Raw genomic sequence first — 24,143 nt, forward strand, 5'->3', positions numbered from 1 at the left:
GTACAAAGGCTGGTTGGTGAAATAAAGAAGACTTTGTTTTTAAACTGTTCAGAAAATACAAGGCATCACTGATCACCTGAAGGCCTCATTTTAATTTGATTCCGGATCCATGATGCCTTAGAGGTTGTCTTTTGGAAATATCCGACTGCAAAAACCTTTAAGTAGGTCAGAAATGGAACTTCAGAAGCCATAACATTCTGATATCCTAATAAATGATTTTATGGTCAGCACCTCACTTGTTTATGTTTCAGAAAAGCACCTTATTGGCACTATAACAAACGTCAGGATTTTTCAAAAAGTCAAATACTGTAACAGCATTCTGAACATCACCCACATGGACAGGAAGAGATCAAATAAACCTGCAAATGCCTCTATAGTCAAAAAAAAAGATGAGTCAGGCTTTGGACTATTAAGTACTTTTTTTTCTTTAGACAATACCCTAATAAAACAATTATGAAGTACTCTGAAACCCTGCCACACCCCTTTGATTAAACCACACTTCACAAAATATTTCGATAAAACCTGAACACATTAAACAAACACCAAGGCAGGAGATGCAGCCTGGAATGCCCCATCCTGCGCTGGCCAGGGTCTGAAGGGCCATCTCACTTGAAAATTTAATCAAACCAAAGCTACTGTAATTCCACCGCAGCCTTTGCACTTCAGGAAAGCTAGTTCAGTCTCTGACATTTTGATTTTCATAGCAGATGGAAGCAAAAAAAACAAAAAAAAAACTTCCTCGGCTCACAAGCCTATGCGTCCAGTTGAGATTTCATTTCTCGGACCTTAGGCAACACCCAGCAAACAAAAACAAACAAACGGTTATTTTCTATTACTCACTATTACTCCAGGATTTCAGTAAATATTTGATACTGATCTCAAAGAAGCCGGAGTCCTGCTGGCTGGCCATGTCGGCGGCATACAAAGAAGCTGCTCCTCGGACTGGACCGGGAGCCGCCGGGGGAGCAGGTACCGGGCGTGGAGATGCGCTTGTCACAGGTTAGTGATGTAAGCGGGGTCAGCAGCCGGGAGGGCGGCTCTGCAGATCTACCTCTGGCGCCGGCAGCAAGTCCTCATTTAAAGGACACGGAGGCGCCGGAGAGAGAGATGCTCGGCCGCTCCTCCTCCTTCGGGTCCAGAACTGGCTCCTTATTTGCTGGGGGCTGATCCCGAGCCCTGAGAGGCGGCGGCGGCCACTGCTTTCATTTCTGAGCTGCTATAACCAGCCACGCCCGCTGCCTGCCGCCCACAGGTTCGGCCCGGCAGGTACGGGACCGAGGAAGTCCCCAACTGCCCCGGGAGGGAGGGTCTCTCGGCCGGCCTGCCGGACGCGGCGCAGACAGGCTCCGGCCCCCAGGGCTCCTCCGGGCCGCCGCAGGGCTGAGGGATGGGCTGGGAGGGCAGCCTCCGCCCCCCGGGCTCAACCTGAGCCACTCCTCAGCCCCGACTCAGCCGCGGGAGGGACCTCCCGGCTTCAGCACGGCCGCCGGTGAGCCGCCCGCGGCTGCATCGCTGCGGCTCCCCCGGCGTCTGCCCCCCGAAATCCACACGACCGCGTCGCCGCAGGAAGCCAAGTGGCACCCCTGGATGCCAAACGTCGTTTGCAGCGACGTTTTCTGAAAAGCCCCCTCCGTTCGCCCCGCTGCCGCAGCAAAGCTTGATAACAGGATATCGGCCTGGGCTTTTTCCTCCCCTCCTTTCACGGGCACAGTGGAAGCCGCACTTCGTGCTGCGCCCTCCCAGAAATGCTGTCATTTTGAGGGGCACCCGCTCCCCCGCCCCAACGTGTGCGTCCGAAGGGGACGGTACGAACTGCTTAGGCTTGTTTACCGAATGCCAGGCTCCACAATGGATCTTCAAGCCTGTCTTTTCTAGGAGCCACCGAGCCCAGGAAAGCTTATTTTTATTTGTTATCAAAAGATAAGAAGCAAAGCGTTATATTCCTTGCTGCACAATGGCTTTTTACTCCATGAAGTCTTGATATCAGGCGTCCTGATTTGTTAGCTTTGTTTCACGTTATTATTTAGCTGGACCAGGCGATTAAACAAGAGAACTTTAATCTTGACAGGCTACGTTGGAGTAGGTGGGATTTGACTAAGCATCTCATCAACCGTGCATCCTTCCCCCTCCCCAGTACACTTACGACTAACATTTTCCAAAGGCGTTAATAAACTATATTAATAATTATTTCACCAAAAAAAGTGAGCACCCCTCCCCCACTCAAAATCAACACACAAATAGGACTTTCCAGACTAACAGTTCATTTGAGAAATAGTAGGGAAAGAGTACACTTTTTCTAAGACTAAGAATTTTTAAAAATTCAACACTAAAGAGAACTTTTAGGACTGTCCTGAAATGCCCTAAGACACTATCAATACAGTGAGCTTTTCAAATTCCTTATACAAAACGTAAGCACTCCACCACCAAGATTTCCAACTCCACTCACAGCACTTTCTCCTCATGAAGTCTCCTGAGATTGACTTCTGTTTCATGAGCTAATTGAGTTCTATCACCTGTACTTTGAATATATGGATTCCAGGTGAAACAGGACCCAAAGGATTTACCAAAATGGCTGTTACATCTGAAAACCAAAATATCCACGCCCACCTTTCTGGTGCCTCCCTCACTGTGGTTGGCAATGAATTAACAGGGAGGCTGCAGGGTGCCTTGGAGTTCATGAGCACAAAGCCTCTCAAAACTCAGCAGAATTTCCTAGCTTTGAGACCTAGGGTAAGCTATTAACCTTGTTAAGCCTTAGTTTGCTCATCTGCAAAATGGGGATCCACAGTGGTACTGACCTCATTGAGTTGTTGGAAAGATTAAATGACATTATGAATGAAAGGGTTCAGCATACTGTCTTGCATACAGTAAATGCTTAATTAAATTTTAGCTATCTTGATATTTATTATGAACCCTTAGGGACTCTAGAACTTTTAAATTTAGGTTAAATACATTTTTGTACCATTTAAGCTCTATCACCTTTGAACACCAATGGTAACTATAGGGACTGCAAGGTGGAGACATTTAAAACAGCTCAATAACCAAACATGCTATTATATACTGTTACTCAAGCAGACAGATTTTTCTCTGTTGATTTTATAAAAGAGATCTTAACTGGCTTTTAAAAGTTTTCAATCCTACTATAAACATATTAATTTGCTGAGAATGTCACTCATATATGTTATTTCAAAAGGACGCTCTCATAAAATTTTAAATGCTATTTAGAAAAGAATGTGTTTAATGGCATTTAGTTTTCCCTGTGAAGAGTGAATCAGCAACTAAGAGCCCAGTTTCTGTCTGTTAGAAGCTGAAATCTTGTCCAGTGTAGGCTTTTTTTTTTCTCATTCGAGTACCTTTAAAGAGAGCATATATTGTAAAAGGACAGAAAAGGCCTTTTGTTTTGCTGAAAGCCCTGCAAACCAAATAGCATGACACCTGCTGCAAGCTGGGATAAGACATATTTACCCTTTGGTTTCCTCTCTCTCTAGGTGTGTGGGGGAGGCTTATGAAAAATGTAGTCAGAATGGGCAGCTGGACGGAGGTATTTAAAATACAAAATAAAATCTGAATTCGTCCCTGGCTTGTTATGAGACTTCAGCTGTCATTTAAGATGAACTAAAACTATTTCAGCTTTCATATCTGTAAAAAAGAGGGACCCTTCCTTAAGAATCTTAGGAGAACACGAATCTTTAGGCAAGGAATTAGGCAGAGATGTTGGAGGCTGAGAGAAAAGTAGCAGTAATACAGAAAAAGTGGGAGGCCTCAGGAAATGGTATCAAGGTAGGAGTGGGTGGGAGTCGGAAAGTGACCTGAGACACTGATAACAATTAATGACACCATCTACATTTGTTGAAAGGTAATATTGTCCTGAAAAATCCCTACTTTATCATATTTAAAGGTGCCCATTCTTACCCCAACCCTATGAAGTACTATGAATAGCCCCATTCTACAGATGAGAAAATGGAGGTTTAAAGAGGCATAAAATAAGACCAAAGGTCAAAGTCACATGGCTGGTAAAATTGAGGTTCAGCAAATTTTAGAGCCTGAGTCATTTATGCTAAATTTTATTTATTTACTTTAACCACAAGCAAGGCCAGAATCATGCTTACCAACCTCTCTAGCGAAAGTCCAGGAAGAGGTGCTAAAAACCTTGTTATCACTAAGAGGAGTGCTGCAGGCCTGGCTTTCCAGGACTACACACCGCCTTCCCGTCTGCCTTTAGTCTGGAGGAGGAATTGTCCCCTGGGGGGCTGTAGCCCTACCTAAAAGGAACCCAGAGAAGAATGCCATGATTTTTCACATTAATTTGATTCATCCCACAGGTTGTGTTCTGTATAAGGGACGCCTGACCTGGGGTGGGAGTGGGGCGATTAAGGGTGGACATCTAGTCCCAACTCCACTCTCCAAGCTGTCAGTGGGTGGTGATGGGCTGTGTCCACGCTGGTGTGCGACTGCATCTACCCAATACTCAACCCACAGGAAGGGGAGCCTATTTGTGACCAAGATACCTAATGGGCTGGGGATAGCCTGGGTGGTGCAGCAGGAGCTAAGAAAACAAGAGTGTTTCAGGAAGGCAGAGGCCAAGTGGTCACCCAGGTCCCAGGTTGCTGAATGGCAGTGAGATGAGGGTGGTAAAGGGCACACGGATTGTATCTTACAGTCCACGGCATTTACCCACATCCCACCTGGATTCCTATTATAACCATCTGTCCCACGTCCCCCCAGAAGAGCTGTGTGTCACTCTGTTGTGTATCCCCCCCACCTCTTAGCACACGGTAAGACCTCCTGCAAAATACATACTTGAGTGAGTCAGTGAATGAACAGACTTGTCATGCGTGCCTAGTGCTGGCTGTTGCCTGTGACAAAAACGTGCAACAGAAGTGCAATCAGTTTGTGCTCTAATTCATATTCAATGTTCCCTTTCTTAGCATTTTGGACAAATTTTTGGGAGACCAAAATGTGTGGTATTAAAAACAAATGTGAAAACAAAGCGAGGCAAACTATCTGGATGCTTGCCAACGTGGAGAGCCATTATCTAATGATTTTAAAGCATCTGAGTGAGTTGATTGGGTCAGGACTAGAATCCGCCCCCTTTCCCCGCAGGATGTGGCTGCACGTGGCTACACACATGTAATTATTGTCACAGAGTGACATGTACATTCATGCACAGAATGTGTGAGGCAGAGGAGAAATGTTTTACCAGCATCCTGAGGAAACAAAGGAAAATTGCTTAAGGTAAGAAAAATTCCTGTATCAATTTTTGATCTGGACTTTCAAATTCCAAAACAGCACTAAATATATTATATCCCTACTAGTATATATTGTTTCTTAATAAGAACAGTTCCAAGTCAAATTAAGCATCGCCTGGATTGAGTTCGAAAGACAGCAGCTGAGATCAATGGAGACAATTGTGGAGAAAGGGTTTTGTTTTTCTTTAAGCAGTAGAATAAGAGGCCCTTTAGAGATAAGCTAAAGAACAAATGATTGACATAAATTACAAGCTGCTATTCTGGTCTATGCATAATTTGGGCTGATCTATCCTATGCTAAGAAATTAGAGAAAAAAATAGGAAGTGATGCCACACAACGTTCATTTCGTAAACACGGAATGCAATCATCATCCCCTTAAAAAAATCCAACCCACATATACAAATCTTCACAAAAATAGATTCCGCAAGTTTGGAAAACATTTACTCCATTACTATCCAGTACAAATAATTCTTTGAAATGAATTGAAAGACATTTAAATTTTTTGAATGTGACAGAACTTCATTAAAGCACAGCTTGTTGCTGCACAGATTCAGACATAAACAAGGAAAATCATGTCTCCCAAAATTGTTTTCATTAAGAAACAGCAGCAGAACCCAGTTTTCTTCCCCACTCATCTCTCCTGGCCATGACAAAGGAACTGAACGTTGGTCTAGGGCAATGGGAAGCCCTTAAAGATTGAAGCAGGAGGAGAGGACAAGCCTGAAGTTCGTCCCCTTGCTGCTCTCACAGGGAAGGCCTCCTTTCCTCGTGAGCTCGTGTCACCCAGGGTGTTTCACAAGTTCAGAGTCAGGTAGAAGGATGGACATTTACTGAGCCCTTGATGTAAATGCGCTGTAACTAGAGGACCTGTACAGACAAAGCTGAACAGAGGGGTAGGTCTGCTGGGCACCTGTGGGGTGCCTTTCTACAACTGGCACCGAGACACCAGGACAAGGAATTGGGACTAAAGTGTCCCTTAACTCAGGTCTCCACCCCAGCACCTTCCTAACTGGCAAACTGAAAACTGGGCTTCTCCCTCGACACTGCTCCAGATAAATGAATGGAGACTTTGAGAGCAAATATTCAAGGGATATTAATTAGAAGGGGAGCAATATAGGAGACCAGAGTCTTGAACACCCCATGGTCTCGGTTTCCTTGTCTGAAAAATAGCGCTTATCTCACAGGTTCTTTTATAAGAATTAAATGAACGCACAGGAATAGGATAACTGTTAAGTAGCAGATCTATAGCTAGCAATGAACCCAGAATACCCAGTGCAAAATGCCCCCTTCACTCCAGGACCAGATTAGGGAAAGGGGGAGAGAGGGAACCTGCTCATCACAGAGGGCCCTTCCGGTCCAGCCACCCACCCCTGCTGGCTACCAGGGGAAGGCTGAAGTTCGCAAAGATAAAAACCTAAACGTGCATGTACAAAAAGAAAAGAGTATTATTTAATATTTTAGTGCTAACTTCCGGTGCCCAGGGTAAAGTTAGCAGGGTTCTGGTTGGCTTAGTATCAGCTCAATATTTACCTAATTTATTCTTCCCATTAACCTCTCAAGGTAGGGCCTGCATGTTTGGATATTATTAACCTAGAGCTCAACCCAGGAGATGCTGTGGTTCATATATATTTTGCACGTATAAAGATTTGACCTCAATTTCTGCAGAGTAAATGCAAGGCACACGTAGTATTTAATACTGTTCTGACAGACGTACACGTAAAGAGAAAATGTGGAAAGGTTTCCTCCACTTACCTTTATCACAAAGGTACTAGTTTCCTACCCTATTTTCATATACTACCAGCAACCTGAAAAATTATTTACACTGAGATACAAACAGCTCCAATATAACTAGCTACAATAGCTAACAATATATGATTATAAAATATTGAGTCCTTTCTGAAGTAAAAAATGGCATTTGCTTTGCATATTATTTACCAAAAATGCACAGATAATACTTAAAGTAAAAAACAATTCTATTTATCTTAATCATCACTCTTCCCCAAACACTATTTGCTATTTAAATGATAACTAAGAAAATGCTGGTTCTTCTCCATAGGAATGAGAATTTAACAAGCCCAAAAGGAGCATTTTCATGGTTACATTAAAATTTTTGAGATGTGGTAGGCTATTTCCATTATTTAGTGATAAAAATTAAGTACTTTTTAGGGCTAGAGCTAATATTCCCACTAATGGTCCTAATTTCATGCATAAAAATAAATGAGAGTTTAAGTCATAAGGGTCAGATCAACTGGACAATGAATGAAACTGGACAAAATTAGAAGTTTTGGTTAGTTTTTTATATTACTTACTAGTTAAATTTTACAAACACTAAAATTTTTTTCCTTCTTCTAGGTATGATCACATGTTTATAGTTACCTATGAACAGAAGTTGAAGGACTGGGAATCAGGAAATTATTGTGCTAATTTTGACCTTGATACTATGACCCTGGACAAGTTACTTTTCTACTGAGGGATGCCGCTTCTTATCACCAAACTGCCTCATCTCTTGGGCAGGCCAGCCTTTGATTCTCCATTCTATTGGGAGGAACCATGGCATGATGAAAGCAGAACACTGGGCAATCAATTATTTTATGTAAGTCTCTGGCATTTATTATTTGAATTTTTAGGCAACAGATTCACCTTCTCAATTATGCTTTGATAAAGCTAGTATTGAAGATATCCAATATAAAGCACACACTGCCTGACTAGTAGGAGAAGTTGACACAGGACCAAAAAATAATTTGGAATTAGAAAGAGATAAATTGATATGAAAATAACAGAGTTGTCTACTGGGAAATTAATGAGCCAACGTCAAAGCGCTTTATTCAGGTTAGAGGAAAACTAGGAACTATACACCTATACAATTGTATAGGAACTATACAACTGGATGCATCCTGTAAACCAGGGATAAGCCATAGCTGAAGCCAGATCTTCACCACTGAGATTAAGAATAGCTGAGCTAAGGAATTAAAGCCATATTGAATATCCCTTTGTTCGGAAATAATGCTTTAAAAACAAGTGTCTGCCTCACTGAGCATCACTGACTAAACCTTCAGAATCTTCAAAGTGACCATCTGTTCTTGGGGTCGTGTGGTTCGGACCCTCTGATTCCTAACTTTAGAAGACTGTGGTCTGAGCCCAGCAACAGTGAATCAGAGAAACACCTACATCGTATGCTTCTTCCAACAGGCACAGTTCAAATGTAGTGGAAAATGTAACTGTGAAGGGGCAAGTATATTTTGGAGGACAGAGAAAATCTTTTGCAAGGCATGTTTTCAGAAAGGGTGGGGAAATCACCACCCTGCTTCGACCAGACAGGCAGTGCTTTGTGTAGGAGGGTGTGGCTGTTAGAAACCGGCTGAATGATGGAAGGGAGCAACTTAACAGGCTGGTGGGGAGAGCAGTTCCAAATGCTTAGGAGCCAGAAGGGAGAACAATGTTCTCTGCAGACGGTTGGGGTGGGTGAGGTCACTCTACGAAGCCTAGGGAAACAGAGGCGGAAGGTCATGCTTCTGACCCTCGTGGTGTTAGCTACGGAGAAACCCAAGCTCACAGTCAGCCCCTCTCCCACCAGGTACTGGCCACAGTGATCCACTTCTGTGCTTGAGCTATTCCCTTCTCAGCCATAAGATGCATGCGATACGCTACTATCTGCTGTCTACAGAGTTATTTCATGATCTCAGAGGAGATTCTGTAGATGAAAGGGCTTTGGATTCCCAGAGCACTAGTGTTAAGATGCTCAGGGCTCCATCAGTTTAAGGATCAGACAAACAAAAGGGTGGGATGTCCCTCCTCAGCCCTTTCCTCTTAAAGAAACACACCGTCACTGTCCCAGCTATTGAGCGTAGCCTGCTGGGCTTTTAGCTTAGGAAACACACCAGGGTCGTCCCGCTATTCGAGCGGCCATTTCCAAACTCCAGGAATCTGCTGGTGGTTTGCTTGGGTCTTACCCAAATGCCACTTGAGTCTCTCTGGATAAATACAGGACGAGTGAGTGGCATCTGTAGTCTGCCCAGGACTCCACCCGACCTCAAAACTTATTTCCATCTTCTTTACTTCTCCAGGGCAATATCCCTTGGAATTTCTCTTTTTCTCTTATTCTTTAAATTAAAAAAAGTTCACTTTGTCTATGAATTCTTATACCCTCACCTTTGTATATCCCTCTCATGTATATAATTAAATTTTTTTGTTCATTAAGACAACAAGTAGCAGAAGAATAAGGAAAAGGGATATGGCTGTGGGGCTTCTGCTGGACTTCTGGGTAAGATACGGTGGCAGGGCATTTCTGAGAGTAAGAAATGTATTAGGAAGAAGGCTCAATCTGGAATGAACATAGCAGTACTCTTCCTCCGCTCTCTATCTACCCTTAGAGATGAGGAAATGGCAATTGACGGGGATCTGACAGCTAGGACATGGTGGAATAATGATAATAACAACAATGAAGATAATTGCTGGTTATGTGGTCAACCCAGGACTGGAGCTCAGGTCTGACACTAGGCCAGTGATATCCACATATGCAATTTAAAATTTTCTAGTACCTACATTTATAATAACTAAAAATAAACAGGTTAGATTCAATTTAATATAGTTTATTTAACCCAATATACCCCCAATATTACCATTTCAACATGCAATAAATATAAATTAGTGGAATTTTTTTTGCACTAAATATTTGAAATGTGTTGTGTATTTTACATCACGTCTTAGTTTGGACCAGCCACGATAGTCCACGTGCTCAGGAGCTGCATGCGGCCACTGGCTCTTACTGGGAGGACAGCTCTAGGGGATCCTTAACTATTTTAGGGCATGAACCCCTTTCTTTCCAGAATGTGTTTACGTGAATGAGACCAAAGACGTGGGATTATAAGGGAACCAGTTATTTTGAATTAGTGTTTCCATTTTTTCTAAATATATACCCAGGAGTGGAATTGATTGATCATATGGTAGCTTTATTTTAAGTTTTTTAAGGAACTTCCATACTGTTTTCCACAGTGGCTGTATCAATTTACATTCCCACCAGCAGTGTCTGAGGAGGGGGAACCAGTTATTCTGAAATACAGTTATCAAATTATTTTAAAAACCAGATTTAAAAAATCAATTTACTTTAAATTATGGTATTGTATGTATGCATTTAACAATGCACTAAACATAATCTAGGGACAAGCCTAATAGTTATAATTTTTAAATGAAATAATGAACATAAACAAGATTGAAATCTACCTAAAGTAACTGTAACAGGATGAAATTTATCTCTGATTTCAATTAGTAGTGAAGTCATAGGTACTGCTAATACTAGGTTTCTTGCCTATGTTCATAAATGAAGAAAATACAAAATTTCAGTTGGAGGTTAATGAGAAGTAAAATGTAATTTTTTCCCATCTGCCCAAGGAGTGGACCTGTTTGCATCAGTCCTTCATTCTTTCTAAAAGAATTTCCTCCAACCCCTAGTCTCTACTGCTCCCAAACACCTCGCCTTCCAGGAAAGCTCACAGTTGCAGGTTCTCAAAGGTGGTCATAAATTATCACTGCAGATGTGAGAAGCTTTTAATGCTTTTCTCCCAATTCTTTTTCTTTTCCCTAATACTTTTTTGGTCACACCACACAGCATGTGGGATCTTAGTTCCCCCACCAGGGATGGAACCCATGCTCCTTGCATTGGAAGCACGGAGTCTTAACCACTGGACTGCCAGGGAAGTCCCTCTTCCAATTCTCTTGATTCTATTTCTTTCTCTTCTATTACCACTTGCTCTTTCTGTCATCCCATGGCACGCTGCAGTATCTTACTCTACTATGAAATACTCAAGTGATATATAAAGAACTGAACCATTCAATACATGAAAATAACATGTATCACAGGACTTTCCCTAGAAACCATAGGTACGATACCCACCCAAAAATTCATTGCTTGACTATAGAATAACATCTAATTACAATCCTCACACTGTCAACTACATGCAGTACCACTTATATTTGTATATGATCTAAATTGTCCATGTTTGAGAATATACTATATAAAATGTCATTTTCATAAGGTAAATAAGCTCCCCCCGCCAAACTTGTGCATTGCTAAACTGATGAATGATAGCCTAAATTCTTTGACTATCCAAATGGAAAGGAGATATGTTACTACTTACATTTAGAATAGTACTCTGATCTTAACAGCTAAGATTTCATTTTGCTTTGAGTTATGGAACTAATTTGGTGGATCAAAACCAGTCTATTTTTCTATTAAAATAGAATAGGAAGGACACATAGGAGTGTATCATGTAGTAGTAAGGGTGAGCACTATTTCATAAAACTTGTTTTCATATATATGATATATAAATATGTATGATATATTCATATGTTATATAAACACATACACACATGTGAATGCTGGGTTGCAATGTAAAATATATTTTTCATTGTGCGTCTTGGTCAAAAAAGTTTTAAAAATCTTATACACTGCTGGCGAGAATGCAAAATGGTTCAGCTACCGTAGAAAAGTTTAGGAGTTCCTCAGAAAGTTAAACGTAGACTTACCAAATGACCCCACAATGCCATTCTTGGTATATACCCCAAAGAATTGAAAACAGGGACTCAACCAAAGAGAGGTACACCCATGTTCATAGAAGCACTATTCACAATTGCCAAAAGGGGGAAACAGCCCAAATGTCCATCAATGGATGAATGAATAAACAAACTGTCGTATACCCATATAATGGAATATTATTCAGCCATAAAAAGGAATGAAGTACTGACACATGCTACGTGGATAAGCCTTGAGAACATTATGCTATGAGAACGAGGCCAGACACAAACGGTCACATATCGTATGATTCTATTTATTAAAAACACCCAGAACAGGTAAATCCATGAAGACAGAATGCAGACTGGCTGTTGCCAAGCGCACAGAGAGGGGGGCATTGGGGAGAATCTGCTTAATGGTCAAGGGGTTTTACTTTGGAGCCATAGATAGAGGCAGTGGTTGCACACCACTGTGAATGTACTAAATGCCACTGAATTGTCACTTCAAAATGGTTAGTTTTATGTCAGGAAATTATTTAAGGAGGAAAAAAAAAGTTCGAATGCCCTAGCCCTAGAAGGCTTGTCCCCAGGTCCACTTTTCCATTTGCACGGGGACCACTTGCGGTGCTGCTACATCGCCACCTAGTGGTGAAGGAGATTCCTGTCTGGACTCGAGGGCTAAAGACTCCTGATTGCCAGGCAAGCCACCCCCACATCACAGGGAGTGCAGTGTCTGAAGCAAGTCAAGGTCCTTAACCGGGCCTCTCCTTCGTAAGTGTCCAGAGGATGCCCAGTGATAACCTCCAGTCCCCTTGAGCTTTAGGCACGGAAGAAGGACAGTTTCCAGTCCTGGCCCTGAAGTATTTCTCAAGAAGTCACGAATGACTCTGGGATTTGCTTACCTGTCTATAAACTGGGATCCACACTCCCTGCAGCAGGATTACCACAAGGGTTCATACAGCATAAGGACTGCACCTAGCGGGCAAGTGCTCACCAACTGTTAGTGCCCTTCCTCATCCTTCATTATTTCTAAAGCTACTTGGTATGGACGTATGAACCCCCGACAAAAGGACTCATACCTCCAAGGGGGCTCCCCTGCTTCACACTGTCATCCAGAAGAAAAACAGACTCTGGGTGTTTGGAGCAAAGAGACAGGGTTCTGGAGAGCGCAAGCACAGGACACGGAGTGGAAACAACAAATACAAAGCCCAGAGATGAAAGCAACAGGGCCTGGTGAGCGCCAGGTGGCTAACAGGAATGGGAAGAGGGAAGGAAAGGAAAGATCTAGCAGACATTCTAGTTATTGCCACAAATGTTGCCTGAAAGTTCCTAATCATAAGAGAGAGGGGGTGGGCTTTCCTGGTGGCGCAGTGGTTGAGAGTCCGCCTGCCGATGCAGGGGACATGGGTTCGTGCCCTGGTCTGGGAGGATCCCACATGCCGCAGAGCAGCTGGGCCCGTGGGCCATGGCCGCTGAGCCTGCGCGTCCAGAGCCTGTGCTCCGCAACGGGAGAGGCCACAACGGTGAGAGGCCCGCATACCGCAAAAAAAAAAAAAGGGGGGGGGGGTGTTGGGGGAGGGAAAGGCCAAAAAATACACAAGGCAAAGTATTTGGATATTTTTGTAAGTGGGCTTGCATGAAAGATTCCAACTTCATAATGTGTTCTATAAAAATGGGATGGAAGGCAGACCGAACTGTGAGATGTAGTTACAAAAAACAACCAGAAAAGACAGACACAAAATCATGTGCTTTTCAGATTACAAGGCCAAAGGGTATAAGCAACTTAAAGGGTAAAAGCAAGAACACGGAGTGGGGAGGATCATGAAATTAATCAGAAATAAAACAGGGAAGAAAAATTACCAGAGCAAAATGCACTGCTCCCATGGCAGAATATTCTGGATTCATAAGGGAATTACATAAAGTGGTGTCATTTGGCATTGGAAAACCACAGAAAACAAACTCAAAACACCTTCCTTATACACTTCTAAGAACGCTGACAGGATCAGTGGGACAGATGGTGAGGAGAAAAGAGCCCTGCCAGCAGGTACAGGGGACCAGGCTGCCCCGCCAGGGGTCGTGGGGTAAGCAGGGCTCCCTCCTCTGCAGCTGTCATGTCTTGCATTTTCCCCTCCTGCCATCCCATTCGCAAGGATGACTTTGCCTCACAGGTGGCATCAGATGTGAAGGTTCCCATTTTTCTGCCACCAAATCCCCAAAACCACCGTCCCGCGTCTCCTGTTAGGATGGAGGAAACGCCACTTCTGACCCATCTCTGCCGCCTTGCTGGGACCTCACTCCTTCAGTCTCTTGTATCTTAACCACTCTCCTTCTATGAGATCTTTCCTGTCTTTATTAAAACGCTGAATAAACCTCTCATCTGAAAAGCAAGCAACAGACAATACGCAACGCTTCCTTTTATTCCACATTGCCTTCCAATTTCTACCTTCTCTTCCTGACTTCCCCATCACAGCTTAGTGTCTTAGCGAGGCTGCTTTCACACCTGTCCCCCCATTTCCTCTTCAGTCTCCTGTGGCCACACTCTCGCTAAGGTAACCAGTAGCCTCCAGTGAGCCAGCGGACCTTGCTCAGTCTTTAACGGAAATGGCATCTCAGCAGCATTTGCTGCCCTGACCTCTACTCTTCTACTCAAACTTTCCTGGTTTTGCAGCTCCTGCCCAGTTAGCCACACCTGTGTCTCCCGTCTCCCCTTCTCCCCCCCCCCCCCCCCACCGCCCAGTCTCTGGCCACCTCAGGGTCTAAGCAGTGCTGGGCCACTGCCTACATGCTTTCTCTGTTCTCTTTGTTTGGCTAAATCCTGTTTTTCTTCCTATCTAAGCATCATTTCTTCAGAGAAGCCTTCCCTTGACATCCTGGTCTAAATCCAGACCTACTCTTAAAATTCCTCATTGCTACTTTTACTTTTTTAATAGCCCTTATCACAATTTGTAGTTACGCTTTTACTGTGTAACTTTTTCCAGTATTCTTTCCTCCCTCTTTGCACTATCAACTCCACTAGGGCAGATTCCATGTTCATTGTGTTCACCTTTTCAGGCCGGCACCCTGGGACCCCAGCTGAGCCCAATAAACAGCACACAGGAGGCCCTTAGGTAAGTAATCATTGAATGAGGAGCTACTGGGGTAACTGAATGAACGACCAAATATTCTAACCAATGGCAGGGGGTCAAAGCACATTAGTGACTTGATCCTGGCGGCTCCAGGCCTTGAATCTCCCCCATGGAGAAGCTGTCCATAATTTTTTCAGGCTCCCAGATATCTGTTTGAACAAACTCCCATTTCGGCCAAGAGGAGGAGTAAGCTGGAAGCCCAAAGAGGCGAAAAGCCAAGGAGAAAGTAAGCTGGAAGAAAGCAGTCTCAGTTCTCTTGGTGTTTGATTTCTCATTCCCCTGCCACAATTTCCAACCGTGTCAGTTGTAGGTGGGGCTCTTTCCTAGCAGTGTACTGTAAACCGAAAACTACAGAAACCATGCATGTAGAAGAAGCAAACATGGGAGGGATGGGGAAGGGAAAACAAAAAGAAACTCTGACGACAGAGTCAAAGTCTGGTGAACCTGGAGCAGTGGGTCCTGTAAGGCATACAGTCAAATCCACTTCTTATTATATGGAGGGAAAACCCAAGCCTAGGCTGGAAGGGACTCACCCCAGGTTTCCAGTGGTGGAAGAACTCGATGGACTGATCCAGGGCTCTTTTACAAACCACCAAGTGCCTGTTAAGCTAGGAGGCCAGGTGTTCCTTCTGACATGTTAAGGAGAGATCTCTCAGTGGAGCTATCCCACACCCATCCTATTCAAAGCATCAAGACCAGAACATCTCTAATGAGATTTTTTTTTTTTTTTTTTTTTTTTTTTTTTTGCGGTACGCGGGCCTCTCACTGTTGTGGCCTCTCCTGTTGCGGAGCACAGGCTCCGGACGCGCAGACTCAGCGGCCATGGCTCACGGGCCCAGCCGCTCTGCGGCATGTGGGATCCTCCCGGACCGGGGCACAAACCTGCGTCCCCTGCATCGGCAGGCAGACTCTCAACCACTGCGCCACCAGGGAAGCCCTCTAATGAGATTTTGAAACTCTTTTTCTACTCAGGAATAGCAGGAGGTGTTAGAAAGTCCCAGACAGTTGTCTGACCTTGACTGACTTTTAATGTAAAAATTTCGACCCTTCTCCTCTAAAACAGTGCTGTGAGGAGTCTGTTGATTTGATAATGATAGAGAACGCCTTCACGCACATGGCCAGTCAGGCTGGAAAAGTCCATTTTATGGATTCAGCAGCACCTGATGAAACAACGCACCACGTTCTCCTCCTTACAGCCGAGTTTCTTAAACACACACACCCTTTCTGAATACGCTTCCTAATCCCTTTCGCTCTCCAATTTACATTTCCTGAATTATTTCTACATTTCTGATCTTCTGCTGAGGTCTCCGTCCACGTGTACCTTTTTACATTTTGTGGTCTGTCTCCACCTAGATACCGTGCAAGTGCCTGAAATTCAACATCTTTAAATCTGAACTCACCACTTCCCTTCCCCAGTTCCCACTGTCTTCCTTTACTGCCGGAATGGCACCGCCATTTACTAAGTCACTCAAGTCAGAAAGCCAGGAACTCCGTTCTTTCGCATCCCTCACATCCAAAGACTCAGGAAGCCCTGTCAACTCTCCCTCTTAAATATTTCTTGTATCTGTCTTCTCATCTTCATTCCCACCACCACTGTCTTAACTCAGGTCCTGACGATTCCTTGCCGGGCTCAATGCAACCGTCTTCTCATTGGTCTTGCAGTCCTGCCTACAGCTGCAGATTGTTCAATGGTCCTCTATCACTTTGGGGATAAAGCTCAACCTTTGGTTGTCATCCTAGACCCTTTCCTACTTCTTTAACTTCACGCAACCCTGCGCTTCGGCCAAAGGGAACTGTCCGCAGCTCCCCCAAACATCACTTCACCATACTGCTATGCTCTCCACCGTATAGTCTCCTCTTTCTCTTTCTCAACTCTAACCCTCCCCCATGCTCCTCAATGGGCTGCAGCTGCACTTGTTACAGTCTTGAGATTGTTATTTGTCTGCCTCCCACTAAACTGAGAGCTCCTTCAAAGAAGTGGAAGACCGTGCGCCTCATCTCTGAATTACCAGCCTCTAGCACGGTGCCTGGAACATCAAAGATTCTATGAAATGCTTGCTGAAGTTTCTTTCTGTGGGTGAGCCCACAAGCAACGGCTATGGTAACGTCCCTCTCCATACATTAAATATACAAAATGTACTCTTGGTTGTGCATCTGTCAAGTGGTTTTCTGTAAAAATCCACAGACACAATAAAACGGAGAACAACTAATTGTTTCACACAAACAAGAGACTAAAAATCACATGCCTGTTTTTACTAAAATATCCAAGCAGAGAGATGTAATTCTAGAGATTAATTCTGATATATTCTGCCATTACCACAAAATTTCTTTAAATCCCATTTGTTCAGCCCTTGGAAACAACCAGGCTGATACGGGATGTGATCCATGAAATCTTATAATGCTCTGAAAACACTTGTCAAGGACAAGACTTAACTTTACTGGGACACACTTACCCAGCCGGTCATTCACAGAGAAGCAGCTCCAACCAAGAAGGACCACCACGGCTCACTGTGACGGTTTTTTTTCCTGAGAAGATACCAATTAATTAGCGTACCTTCACATCACGTGAAGGTCCACCACATCACTGAATTTCACCAATGGAGAGACTGAAGCATTAAAATATTTAATAAAATATTAAATATTTAAATATTGGTTATGGCCAAAGAAGGAGTCCAAACACTGTTCTTAAATTTGCAAACTTTGCTCTCAGGACCAATTGAAGCTACATTGGTGCATTTCAGAGTCTAATTCTGAAGCAGATAAAGTTTTATTCATTTGCTCTTCTTGTACCTCAAGTGTTCTGGCGTCCTCTGAGGTCGCAGCCATGGCCCCGTTGGGCTGCCGGAACCACTCCCGCTGGACGAGCTGAGCTAGGCTCACCAGCACAGTATCACCTGCATGCACTCTGCTCCCAACACAGGTCACCCCTCAGAATCTGACACATGGAAACACTTGGAAGCATGAGAACTGTTATCTTCGTAACCGAAAAAAAAATTCCCAGCATTTCTCAGGATGCGTAGTACCCAGGAGCGGGCCCGCAGGAGGTCAGGGAAGGCCGACTGTGCGCGGAAAGAAGACTGGCCTCAGGAAGTAACCTCCCCCCGCTCAGGTGTTGCTTATAAAATTGTCTGCACCAATAGGATTGCGCCTGTGGCAGTTTAACACAGGTGTGCGGAATCCTGCCAAGAATCAGAGCTCTTATTTACACTTCTAACTACTCTGGCTCTTACCCAACTCCTGTGCTTTATTTGGAGGATGAAAAGGATAGCACTGGCCGGAGTGATTGCTAAGAGCAGACTGCATCACAGGCCACAAAGGGCTTTTTTTTTAATCAGGTAGATGAGCCTCACTCTCACATTTAAACATAAAAATGTATGTCTCAACTGCTCTCCTAATTTCATTAAGCTTGTATATATGTAGATATACAGACATACATGTCTGTACACACACACACAGCTGCCTGGGATTACCTACTCAGCCAGTTAATAACACAGACTTAGGGGAACTAAAATGCCCTTTTCTCACATACTTTTAGTTAGCAACAAGAACAGCAGCAGTAACAAAACAGAGCAAGTCTAGTGAAGAACTGATCTAATTTTGTTACACTTTCTGAAACACCAGCAATGAAGAAGCACTAGGTCCAGTCCAGCCACAGTGGCCTCCTTGCTGCTCAAACAGTTCAAGCCCAGGGCCTTTGCACTTGCTCTTGCCTCTACCTGAACTCTCTCTATCCAGATGTCCACATGCCTTACTGCTTCTCTTTCTTCAAGTCTCTGCCTATCAGCAAAGTCTGCCCTGACCACCACCATCTATAAGGTAAGATTTCATTCCCCTGTCACTGTATCCTCCTTTCCTTCCTTTATTTTATTCAAAGCATGTTTCACTTTCTAAAGAATACATATGTCCACATTCATAGTCTGTCTCCCATCCTCACTAGAACATAAGATCTGTGAGGGCAGGGGTTATGCCTGTTTTATTCCCGGCTGTAATCCTAGTAACTCAGAAGAATACAGGGACAAGATAGGTGCACAAGGAATATTGAATAAATGAATAAATGAATGAATGAATTTTGTTGCAATTTAACTTACTCTATGTATATCATGGATTATAATGTGCCGATTCAATAAGCAAACTAATGTCAAATAATACCTAACGTGAACAAATGCTTACCACAGTACCTCTCTGCTCAGGAAGCTTGACAAGCCGTACTCCATGCTAAATTAAAGGTGAGGTTTGACTGTGTATGAAAGCATTTCATTTTCTCTACTGCTCTCAGTATGCTGCCACAGATGTGAAGGCAACATCACCTTGGGGTCGGTAGCCCAGTGACAGTCTAGGCTGACGTACCTGTTGGATGAACTGCTCAGTCCCCAGTTCTCTGAATTTGATTGCACTCTCCCTACTCCGACCACAAAGAGAGTCAGTTCAGGGGACTGGCAGCCAAGCAAGCTTGGGTACCTTTTACCCAAATGTTCGGTGTGCTGGCTGAGGACAAAGACAGAGGCTGCGTCTGTGGGGGGGAACCAGGATGAACCAGATCAGCAAGTGCAGAACTGGTTGTTAAAATGCCAAGGATGGGGTTTCCCTGGTGGCGCAGTGGTTAAGAATCCGCCTGCCAATGCAGGGGACACGGGTTTGAGCCCTGGTCCGGGAAGATCCCACATGCCGCGGAGCAACTAAGCCCGTGCGCCACAACTACCGAGCCTGTGCTCTAGAGCCCGCGAGCCACAGCTACCGAAGCCCGAGCGCCTAGAGCCTGCGCTCCACGACAAGAGAAGCCACCGCAATGAGAAGCCCGTGCACCACACCGAAGAGTAGCCCCCGCTCGCCGCAACTAGAGAAAGCCCGCATGCAGCAAGGAAGACCCAACACAGCCAAAAATAAATAAAATAAGTAAATAAATTTTAAAAAAATGCCAAGGATGCCCAAGGTAAGAAGAGAGAGGGCACCATGGAGCTGGTCTGGGTGAGGGCTGGCCTTGGACCCACACTGCCTTGGACCCAGATTTCTGGAGTAGTCCCGCATGGGCAGGTCAGGTCCATTTGAAAGAAGTTGATGGATATCACCTTTGAGCATTGATACCATAAACATGGGCATTCTGTTTTGCAAATGGTGTTCTTTCTGTTTAAATTGAAAACAACTTTCATTTCCCCACATTATGAGTGAAACACTTTAAATGGACTTGACCTTTTAAGAATCATCAAACAGACAACCTCAAAGGCCTTTTGGGATAAATGTGGCACAACCAGAGGAACATTTAAGGCTCAGGCTAGTGATACAGAAAACTTAGCAGTGGGCAGCTTGATTCTTGTTAATATCTCTAATTAGAGTCCCACTTTATATATGACGGCTAGACCTTTAGTTACGTATAGCTAATGGATATTATTGTTAGTTCTATGACATTTTACAATGGTATTGTTCTGATCTGGGAGACGGGGGGAGGCACTGTATACAATAAATGACAGCCAGGATCTCTCCTGTAAATGACTGGGACAGGATGGAATATGGGCCAAACCTAAAATATAATATTTTATTTCAAACTCTGTACTTTGGTCACCCCCCAAAAAAACTATCAGAAGTAGGGTGCCTCTCTTATATGTTCATTTGCTTCGTAGCACGTATCAATTTATAATACATATTTGTTTGTTCACTTGTTTATTGAAAGCCTTCACGGACATAATTTAAGTTCCAAAGAAGGCAGGGACATTGCCTGTTGCCCTGCTGCATATACAGTGTGTGCAGTACCTCCAAAGTAGCGGTGCTCAGGACAGATTCACTGAATGAATAGCTGAACGAATGAATGATCTATGCAAAGGATGGAAGAAGATGTGACTTAAAACCAAGTCATTCAATTATACACTACCAAATGTAAAATTGATAGCTAGTGGGAAGCTGCTGCATAGGACAGGGAGATCAGCTCGGTGCTTTGTGACCACCTAGAGGGGTGGGATAGGGAGGGTGGAATATGGGGATATATGTACACATATAGCTGATTCACTTTGTTATACAGCAGAAACTAACACAACATTGTAAAGCAATTATACTCCAATAAAAATGTAAAAAAAAAAAAACAACCAAGTCATTTAAAGCAGCGGTCCCCAACCTATTTTTTTTTAGTAAATTTATTTATTTATTTATTTTACTTTTGGCTGCGTTGGGTCTTCGTTGCTGCGTGTGGGCTTCCCCTAGTTGTGTTGAGCGGGAGCTACTCTTCGTTGCGGTGCGCAGGCTTCTCATTGCAGTGGCTTCTCTTGTTGCGGAGCACGGGCTCTAGGCACACGGGCTTCAGTAGTTGTGGCACGTGGGCTCTAGAGCACAGGCTCAGTAGTCGTGGCACGCGGGCTTAGTTGCTCTGCGGCTTGTGGGATCTTCCCGGACCAGGGCTCAAACCCGTGTCCCCTGCATTGGCAGGCAGATTCTTAACCACTGCGCCACCAGGGAAGCCCCCCAACCTTTTTGGCACCAGGGACCGGTTTCATGGAAGACAATTTTTCCACAGACAGGGGTTGGGGGAAGGAGGGGGACGGTTTCAAGATGATTCGAGCACATTACATTTATTGTGCACTTTATTATTATTACATTGTAGTATATAATGAAATAATTATACACCTCACCACAATGCAGAATCAGCGGGAGCCCTGAGCTTGTTTTCACTTGCCGCTCACTGATAGGGTTTTGATATGAGTCTGCAAGTCATTGTTTATTATGGTCTCTGTGCAGTCAAACCTCTCTGCTAATGAGAATCTGTATCTGCAGCAGCTCCCCAGCGCTAGCATCACCGCCTCAGCTCCACCTCAGATCATCAGGCATTAGATTCTCAGAAGGAGCGCACAGCCTAGATCCCTCGCATTCGCAGTTCACAGTAGGGTTCCCGCTCCTGTGAGAATCTAATGTTGAATGCAAGCAATGGGGAGCGGCCGTAAATACACATGAAGCTTTGTTAGCTGGCCCGCTGCTCACCTCCTGCCGTGTGGCCCGGTTCCTAACAGGCCATGGACCAGTACCGTGGGCTGGGGACCCCTGATTTAAAGACTTCGCACTTCTTGTTGACTGCAAGTTCAATGTCAGTCAATATGCTGGGGCTTTCACAGGTGATCTAGATGTCTAGCACATGGGATGTGACCATCCTGCCTGATTCTTTCTGTGGAGTACTCTGCCTGCTTGTGGGTGTTCCAGTTTAAGAATATATGTTATGAGCTGAATTGTGTCCCCCATTAAATTCATATGTTGAAGTCCTAGCCCCCAGGACTACAGAATGTGACTGTAGTTGGAGTAGGGTCTTTAAAGAGGTAATTAGGTTAAAATGAGGTCACTAGTGTCCTAATCCAATCTGACTGGTGTCCTGATAAGAAGAGATTAGGACACAGACATACACAGAGAAAAGACACAGGGAGAAGATGGCCATCTGCAAGCCAAGAAGAGAGGCCTTAAAGAAACCAACCCTGCCAACATCTTTTTTTTTTTTTTTTTTTTTTTTTGTGGTACGTGGGCCTCTCACTGTTGTGGCCTCTCCCGTTGCGGAGCACAGGCTCCGGACGCGCAGGCTCAGCGGCCATGGCTCACGGGCCCAGCCGCTCCGCGGCATGTGGGATCTTCCCAGACCGGGGCACGAACCCGTGTCCCCTGCATCGGCAGGCGGGCTCTCAACCACTGTACCACCAGGAAAGCCTCCCTGCCAACATCTTGATCTTGGACTTCCAGCCTCCAGAACTCTGAGCCAACTTCTGTTGTTTACCCCACCTAGTCTGTGGTCCTTTGTTATGAACTGGTAGGTATTAAGTAGCTGCTTAACCAACTAAGAGTGTATAATTTGAAAATTAGGTGAATTTAAGAGGGCAATAAGCACTGTCTTCAAATACCTAAACAATCATTATAGGAAAGGAACTATAAGGGAAAACATTCTGGCAAAAAGAGACATCTGAAAATGGAATGAATGAACACCCTAACATATAATTTACTTAAGTACTGAATTTATCATTTATGGCTGACTCCTCTGGCTAGAGATAAGCTCCACAAAGACAGTTACTTAGTAAGTGCTCAGTAGATATGCGGAGTGAATGAATTTCCTCTGGAGATAATGAGTTTCCTGTCACTGGAGGTATGTGAACAGAAGCCAAACATGCTGTCTATGAGGATATTATTGAGACGTTTCTGTCAGAGGGCACAGGGGTTAAGCTTCTTCAGGGTCCTTTTTCAAAGGTGAAATTTTATTAATCTGATTCTACTACTGATGAATGAAATACAGGTAAAGGTCCACATTTAAACAGCTGTCTTCATGTGTGGAACTTAGTCAAAGTTTCAGGCCACACACATATTTTGCATTTCTTCAGCCTGAATGTATTATCTCCTAACACAGAGGAAAAAAAATTTTAAGTATAGTTTACTATATATTGTTTGCTTAAAGTCAGCTCTTTTCAGGTTTTTTTTTTTTTGAGGAAGATAGACATTTCTGTTTCTTATGTCTGTTTAATTTAATGCATGAGCTCCAACAGCAGAAGACTGTGGTATCTTATTAAATGTCTCATGATGAATAATTAATAATATTAACAATCATCATCTTCTTCTTATACTCCCAAGAGTAGTGGCAGATGGTGAATTCTGGCTGTGCCTAATTCTTGCTGTGCCTGTGGCTGCCCATAGATCTTTCTAGAAGCCAGCATTCAAAGAACATAGTGAAACTCACAAGAATCTCATGAATTTTGCCGCTGTTGTTCCAAAGATTCTCCTGGCACAGACTCTGCTCTAGCAGATGAGCCTGTATACTTTCAATCACGGCCATTCAGTTAAAAAATAATCACCAGATGACCTTACAGAGATTTTGAAAAGTAGGTCTGTCCTTGAATACAAAAGAGTAAGGGGGACAGGCCACCCTCCTTCTTCCATCCCATGGAAGATGCTGAGTCCCAATGTCACGATTTCAGGCCCATTCACATAGCTCAGAAACACTGAGCATTACAATGTTCAGGTAATTGAAAAGCACCAACATTTTCAATAAGGAAAAGTTTTGTTTCATAATTCACTTTGGCAGATGTTTAACATTTGTTGGCTCCCAGAAACTTAATTTCCAATTTGCTGTAATTCTGCCATGTGCCCAGAGCAGCACTACATATGCAGCCAAGATGGCAACTTCTGCAACCCAACATGTGTCGAGGTCTGTAGTGCCTCCACCTGCATGTTTGTTTATATTCTAGCTGTACCTCCAAAATATGTATTTTCATAAGGAATATCACCACTCTAAATGGAACCAAAGAAATGATCAACA

The 24,143-nt window shown here is 43.9% G+C and overlaps 1 protein-coding gene across 4 annotated transcripts in view; it reads right to left on the minus strand.

Annotated features, from left to right (window-relative positions):
* The window catches only part of FRY (FRY microtubule binding protein), a 329,930-nt gene that overhangs the window by 251,571 nt on the left and 54,216 nt on the right, over positions 1-24,143 (minus strand). Inside the window, exon 1 of one of the 4 annotated variants that reach the window (XM_049701101.1) lies at positions 841-1,074. The exons of 2 other annotated variants lie outside the window; for them this stretch is intronic. In XM_049701101.1, the coding sequence (XP_049557058.1) occupies positions 841-910 (70 nt within the window). In that variant the 5' untranslated portion in view covers positions 911-1,074. Of the gene's footprint in view, positions 1-840; positions 1,075-24,143 lie in introns of those variants that run through there. One more of the 4 variants, XM_004285491.4, reaches the window with a different exon arrangement.

This window comes from Orcinus orca, chromosome 18 (genome assembly GCF_937001465.1).
Source record: "Orcinus orca chromosome 18, mOrcOrc1.1, whole genome shotgun sequence".
Lineage (NCBI taxonomy): Eukaryota > Metazoa > Chordata > Mammalia > Artiodactyla > Delphinidae > Orcinus > Orcinus orca.